General features: G+C 42.8%; 1 protein-coding gene across 1 annotated transcript; it reads right to left on the bottom strand.

Moving 5' to 3' along the window:
- Positions 1-2,499: 2,499 nt before the first annotated feature.
- Positions 2,500-5,960, bottom strand: LOC310699902 (ovomucoid-like). Its single transcript, XM_083488579.1, has 4 exons — positions 5,833-5,960; positions 4,948-4,976; positions 4,124-4,233; positions 2,500-2,673 (listed from the first exon to the last, which is right to left on the bottom strand). The coding sequence occupies exons 1-4, from the start codon at positions 5,885-5,887 to the stop codon at positions 2,613-2,615; spliced, it is 255 nt and encodes an 84-aa protein (XP_083344705.1). The 5' UTR covers positions 5,888-5,960; the 3' UTR covers positions 2,500-2,612.
- Between the last annotated feature and the right edge of the window lie 1,723 nt (positions 5,961-7,683).

Below are 7,683 nucleotides of genomic sequence, written 5' to 3' on the forward strand. Positions count from 1 at the left end.
ACATTGGAGATTCCAGGGTGCTGAAAAACATTCTCTAAGTAACACCCTCTGGGAACGACCATCCAAGTTGGACTGGAACTACCGCAAAGCGGTGCCACCCACCCCTAGTTTGGAGAATCACTCCGGAAGGATATCATGGCCGATGGTATTGAAAGCCGCTGAGAGGTTGAGAAAAATTAACAGGGACATGTTCCCTTTGTCTCTCTCTTGACAGAGGTCATCACACAGGACGACCAAAACAGTTTCTGTGCCAAAACCAGGCCTAACCCCCGATTGAAATGGATCCTAGAAAATCAGTTTCCAGAAAATCCGGCGAAGGACATGAGAGGGTGGTCCCCGGCCACGCTGCAGTTTAAATTTCCTATGGCCATGCTTTCTGTCGGCGCTGAATAGACAGTGGGGCCATCCCTCGGTGGGGCCCTGTCCAGCGCCAGCAACGTGGCCGGGCAACGACAAGGACGGGGCCGCTTTTCACCCCCAGCGGGCCCAATGCCTGGCCGCAACACCACCCAACAGAAAAAGTACAGTAAGTGGACTTCTCTTAAAAGTGCATTTATAGTGAGGTTTGGCAATATGCAGCTGAATTTAAATGTTCCTGATCAGTTGACAGGAAGAGAATCAAATCAAATCAGTTAATCAATTGACAACGCTAAATGAAAAAACAGGTATAAACTGATTCAACTCCTAGCTAAACTGAAGCCCCTTCTTTCAGTGAGATATCCAGCTGTTTGATAGAATAAATTTCACGAGGCAAGATGTTCCATTCCTGTTCCCTTTCACTAATTAGGAAGAACTTCCTGACAGTAAGAGCTGTTCGACAGTGGAATTTGCTGCCAAGGAGTGTGGTGGAGTCTCCTTCTTTGGAGGTCTTTAAGCAGAGGCTTGACAACCATATGTCAGGAGTGCTCTGATGGTGTTTCCTGCTTGGCAGGGGGTTGGACTCGATGGCCCTTGTGGTCTCTTCCAACTCTATAATTCTATGATTCTATGAATTTCATACGCAAGCTACCTCTTGTAGAGAGGAGCCTGCTGGCTCAAGCCAATGGCCCATGTAAGTCCCGCATCGTGTTTTCACAGTGGCCAACCAGGTGCGTGTGAGAATCCCCAAAGGAGGACCTCAGTGCAGCAGCAAGCACTCTCCCCTCTTGTGGTTTCCAGCAACTGGTATTCAGAAGCATTGCTGCCTCTGACTTTGGAGGTAGAACATATAGCCATCACATTGATAGTCTCCTTCATGAATTTGTCTAACCTCCTTTTAAAGCCATCGAGGGTGGTAGCCATCAGTGCCTCCTGTGGGAGCAAACAGCCACATGGAGGGGTAGAGAGGTTTGTGACCAAATCTCTCCCCCCACCCAGCTTATCTCCCAGTTTATGCTTGTGCCTTGCTCGATGGAAGCATTGCTTATGAGAGAGAAAGATAACAGCACAAAGGGAGTAGCATCTTCACTGCCACCCTCTCCTTCCATAGCCCTTTCTATGTTCAATAATTGCTTGGGCCTCTTTTCAACTGTTCCTTCTCCTTGGGGACAGAGGTGAGAATCTACAGAGGTGGCAATATACTGGTATTATTGTGGGTGACAGGAGAAAGACTGGACCTTGCGTTTTGAGAGTTTGGAAGCTTCCAAATCCTGGCAGGGCTCTACTCTGCCCTTCAGCGCAGCTTCCCCTGACCCTATGCATGTTTACTAAGCAGTAAGTCCTGTGAAGTAAGGAGTCACTCACAAGCAACTCTGCATAGGATCGCAGCCTGACACTTTATCTGAAGTTGGTGCAGGATGGGGAGAGTTCCAGCCTTTCCCTGCAATAAGCAGATATTCTGTTGAGAAGCTGGGGCGCTTCTTATATTCGTATGTTCTTATTTTCTCCTTGTGCAGCATGCAAAATGGCCTCCCCCTTGCCTCCTCTTCTGCACAGCCTAACCCGTCCTGAGGATTTCTCCAATCCTCCAGAGGAAATTAGGGGACAGAGTGGGATGCACAGGTAGGGAAAGCAGAGAGGAAGGGAATCCCATTGCAATAATATTTATTCTTGCACTAGTGCACGACTGTGGCTGAATACACAGATATATATTGTTATATATCAATTTAAATGATGTTTTTTGTATTTTTCTCTCATTTCTTTCATTTCTGTCTGTTTCTTTTTCTCCTTTTCTTCTATTGGAAATCAATAAAAAAGTTTTTAAAAAGTAACATGGCAGGGTGATGGGTTCTAGCTTCAATGTCTAACTAAATCATCTGGCTACAGGTGGGTTTTTTGGGGTTTTTTAATCTATATAAATCAATTGACTGAAGTCAGAAGTGTTACAGTCCAAAGGAAGTAGATTCTGCTGATTGTTTGACTTAGTTCTTTCATTGTGCGTTATTAGTAACAAAATTCCAGATCTCTCTTTCACCCAAATCACATAATAAATTAAAAAGTAGATAATACAGAAATAAATGTATGGAGAGGTTTATAATGCTGAGCTTATTTATTGATAAATCAAATGAAGATGTTGCAAGATATTCACTGGCTAGCAGAACAGAGCATAAGCGGAGGGAATAATAATGAATTTCTTCCTGGAGATGGCATGAACAGGGTATGATGAGAAATCGACCTTCTTTTGTAGATGTTCTTTAGTCGTCAAATTTTCTGCAGTCTCCAAAGTTCCTCAGTCTAAGACGTCTTTCACTTCGGCTGATGCAGGAAAGACAATACGAAGAACTCAGGATGAGAATTCAGAAGATGCAAGCTTCATTATTACTCATTAAACAGAAATAGTATTGGTGAGAAAGGTAAGTTCATCATTGCTCTATTTCTTGGGGAAGGGAAATGGATAAGAAAGAATCCTGTCCAATAACCTGAAGAGATAGGGTTAAGTATAATTGCTTGATTCTACATTGACATTTAAATTAACTGCATGTGTATCGCTCAAGACATGGCATTGGAAGCTAAGAAAGAGCAACAGAATGCCTAACATTTAAATGATTAACTGAGAATGTATCTCTGCTACTCATCATGATCACATGGGGTATTCAATTGCAGATCTCCATTTTAGGTGTGTGAGTTGGTCTTTGTTTTTCTGAAAAAGGGCTGAAGAGATAGGACCACTAATGACTCCCTGTCCAGGAGAAAATAGCCTCCAGGCTAATGGAGTCTGTGTGGAGAGAAAGAGCTTTGTTTTCAGCTCTGGGAAAAGTTATTTCATATTTCTAAGATGTTAGGCCTGTGTTGGAACAAGCACATTATATTATGTGACTATTGGGTGTATCATTATTGTTTTGTGTCTGGTTTTGGAACAAGTTCTATTAGTAAAGCTTAGGAAACATATTTTTTGACTGGGCAAGAAAGACTGGGCAAGAAGACTGGGCAAGAAGAACCGGTTTTTATTCACCTATTGCTTCTAAAGAGCAATATTAATAAACAAAATAGCTGCTACCCATCAATCTAGACAATACTGAGCTGGATGGACCAGTGGCCTGACTCTGTATAAGGCAGCTTCTTATGTTCATATGTTCTTTCCAGCACCACTGCTTGGTAAAACACCCCCATTTTCCAGCTTTCACTGTTCATCCATGTCAGAAGCTTCTGTAAGAGTATATGTTAAGACTTCTCACCAGAGCAATTCTGAGATCCACATTAGGGAAGCACCTAGTGTAAGCCTTTCCTACCTTCACAATAACTTTCTTATTACCCCCTAATTCCCTGATGGACCTTTGTGTTATTTTTCTTATGGGCCAACCTTACTACCTTTTGTGTCGTGATAGGCATGGTGGGGCACTTCAACACGATTGCCCTTCTGACAGGGGCATCTCTGCTCCTTGGGGGTGGGGAAAGAGAGTGATGAGGAGGTTGGTGGACTTGTGAAAGGGTAAAAGAGTATTGGGAAATGATCCATAATGAATTGGGGAGGGATATTTAAAAGTACCCCCAACCCCCCCCTCCCAAGTCCTTTCTGTTGGGGATGATTCAGAATGATATTCCCAGGTGTCAAAAAATGTTATGTATGCTACTACTGCGGCCTGTGCTTTGTTAGCCCCAAAATGGAAAACAATCAATGTCCCAACCAAAGACGAATGGAAACTTAAGTTGACAGAATATGCACGGCTTGCAGACATTTCCACTCATAAGCAAAACCTGTACTCACATATACGCATTGCAGAAGTCACACTTGTTGCCATATGACATGCCATCAGAGCCACAGTGGGGACTGAGTTCCAGAGTGCACTGTGGTTTTGGATATCCTCGACAATATCTCTACAGAGAGAGTAAATTTTACAGTATTATCCATTTTCTGGCAAATCTCATGTGGTTGCTTTTACTAAACAGGTCTTAGTTGCACATCAGGTTTTTCTTCTTTTAAGAAATCACAAACACACCTGCCCCCAAAATGAAGAGTACTGATAAAATGGGACAGGGCCGCAGTCTTATTTTTGCACAAAGCAAATCTGCTGAACTCAAAGGCGTCCTGCAAACATTGCAACCAACTATGCTGTGGAAGGACTGGCAAGGAGAGAGGCAGTGCAAAAAGCCATCTGTGTAAACTCCAATAAAGTAGTAGAAGAAGAAGAGTTTGGATTTGATATCCTGCCTTTCACTCCCTTTAAGGAGTCTCAAAGCGGCTAACATTCTCCTTTCCCTTCCTCCCCCACAACAAACACTCTGTGAGGTGAGTGGGGCTGAGAGACTTCAAAGAAGTGTGACTGGCCCAAGGTCACCCAGCAGCTGCATGTGGAGGAGCGGAGAGGCGAACCCGGTTCACCAGATTATGAGTCCACTGCTCCCAACCACTACACCATGAATTTGTCTAATCCCTTTCAATGCCATCAAGGGGGTGGTGGTGGCTATCACTGCCTCCTGTGGGAGCGAGTTCTATAGTTTAACCATGAGCTGCAGGAAAAAGCAATATTACACATCTTGACAGCAAGTTATTAGGATGTTCTGTAATAAGAATAAATGACTGCCACTCACCCGTTCAAAACTTGCTTCAGTGACAACGGCTAGAATGAAAACATACAAAATGTAAAAATTCCAAAGCAAATCTACATGTTGAATAATAGTCCATTTGAGAACAAGATACCCTTAATGAGGAGGGGAAGGTGGAGGCTACAACCTCCCCTCCAACCAAACAAAGGTTTACTCAATGCCTGACTTGCTTCTTCATCTGAAAACATTTGAAAAATGCGATACATTTTATCTTACATTTCCTTTGTTCTCTTAAAAGTTTGTTTATAGTGAGGTTTGGCAATATGCAGCTGAATTTAAATGTCCCTGATCAGTTGATGGGAAGAGAATCAAATCAAATCAAACTAGCTAATCAGTTGACGATACTAATAAAGAAAACCCATTCAACTCCTAGCTGAACTGAAGCCCATTCTGTTGCTTTCAGTAGGGTGATAGAGTAAATCTCACATGACAAGATATTCTTTCTCGTTACTACTGACTAATTTCATATAGAAGCTTCCTTGAGAATAGCTACATCTGAGCATTCACAAGAATATATGAGGGTTCAACTCTCTCTCTCTCTCTCTCTCTCTCTCTCTCTCTCTCTCTCTCTCTGTCTCTCTCTCTCTCTGTGTGTGTGTGTTTGAGAGATGTGCTTCTCTGTTCCCATGTCCCTGTGTGTGACAACAATGCCTCCATCTTCCACAAGCTTTCACAAATGAAGCACTTAGGCTTTCAGGGAGATTTTTATCAGATTCAGTTGACAACCTAATAAGAGCCTTCATATAGTTTTTGGAACACCTGGACAATTCATGGATTTTGGGTTCCTTTCTGAGATGGAGTATCTAATGGAACATTTGTAGAAATATCTTTCCCCCAAAGGGAACCTTTGTAATGTGAAATACGACTCACCTGAGTACAAAAAGAAGAACATCAGAGTGAGGAGGAGAAAACTGCCTGGCTTCATGATGGTGCTGATGGATTTAACTATGTCTTCCTCTTAGTGCTTTTCCGAGCAGTAGATCCTTCTCAGAGTTCACTGGCTGCAGTGAGGTCTGGACTCTCTGCCCTGAATATATAGAAGTCTTTGTGGCCCTGATGATGAAAACTCCCAGTCTCAAGAAATATTTACATGTGGAAATAGGATATTACAAAGGGCTGCAATGTGATGTACCAAGCATAACAATTCCTTTCCTGTGCAGAACCCAGGCACGCACAAGAGATATGGTAACCAGTACCTTAGGAAGTAGCATACGAAGTAGCTTGTCTTGACCATAAGCCAAACCCATGATGAAAAAGGACTATAACGACAAATTGCATATCACATAGTATTGGTCCAATTTATTTGTGTCTTCAGACGGTCACCCTGCACCAGGCCCTATTTGGCCCTGACTGATCCAGACTTGTTTTTTTTACAAATCTCTAGAAATTTATTTATTCATTTATTTTTATCCATAATGTTGTTGCTTTTTGACAGAACAGGGCTTTCCTAACATCTCTCAACACCCTTACTTTACAAGCTATAATTGCCAGGATTCTTTTGGGGAAAGTCATGACTGTTTAGAATGGTATAAGAACATAAGAAAAGCCTGCTGGATCAGGCCAATGGCCCATCTAGTCCAGCATTCTGTTTTCACAGTGGCCAGCCAAATTCATGTGAGAATCCCCAAAGGAGGACCTGAGTGCAGCAGTACGATACAATAATCTTTATTGTCATTGTCCCATACAGAACAACGAAATTGAAAAATCTACATAAGACATTCAAAACCCAACAAGCCTGCTAGCCCAGACATCCCAACCTGGTTAGCCCCCTAAAAACTCTGATACCCCATTTTTAAATACCCCATACAGACTCCTTACAATGCATTTAAAACCAAAATCGCATTTGGGTAGAAACTGTTTCTCAGGCGGCTAGTCCTAGTCTTTATAACCCTGTACCTTCTTCCAGAAGGCAGAAGCTGAAAGAAAACATTTCTGAGGTGCGCACTATCCTGCGCTATCTGTGCAGCTTTCTTATGGCACCTGGAAGCATAGATTTGATCCAAGGTGGGAAGAGTGCACCCAGTTATTCTCTCTGCAGTCTTTACAGCTCTGGACAGCATTGTTTTTTCCCTGACTGTGCAGCTCCCAAACCACACACACACACACACCATAAATTAATACACTCTCCTCTTGTGGTTTCCAGCATCTGGCATTCAGAAGCATTGCTGCCTCTGACTTTGGAGGTAGAGCATAAGCATCACATTGATAGTCTTCTCCTTCATGAATTTGTCTAACCCTCTTTTAAAGCCATCAAGGGTGGTAAACATCACTGCCTCCCATGGAAGCAAACAGCCACATGGTGGGGTAGAGAGGCTTGTGACCAAATCTCTCCCCCCCCTCCGGCAGCTTATCTTCCAGTTTATGTTTGTGTCTTGCTATATGGTGTGATGTACAAGCATAACAGTTCCTTTCCTGTGCAGAAACTAGGGACATGCAAGAGATATGTGGTAAACAGTAGCTTAGGAAGTTGCATGCAAAGTAGCTTGTCTTGACCATAAGCCAAAGCAAGGCTGAAAAAGACTTCAGTGATAAATTGCATGTCATATAGTATTTGTCAAAAAATAACAATTTATTACATGGACCTAGCCAACACTGATTTCATATATATTGGGGTGGGGGTGGGGGAGTTTAGATGTGGCTAGCATGAAAACCTATGGAAGCAGCTGTCTCCAGATTTCAGACTCCCAATTCCGACAGTCTCAAAACGAGAATCATATACAG

This window comes from Podarcis liolepis (assembly GCF_965112155.1).
Source record: "Podarcis liolepis genome assembly, chromosome: 2".
Classification (NCBI taxonomy): domain Eukaryota; kingdom Metazoa; phylum Chordata; class Lepidosauria; order Squamata; family Lacertidae; genus Podarcis; species Podarcis liolepis.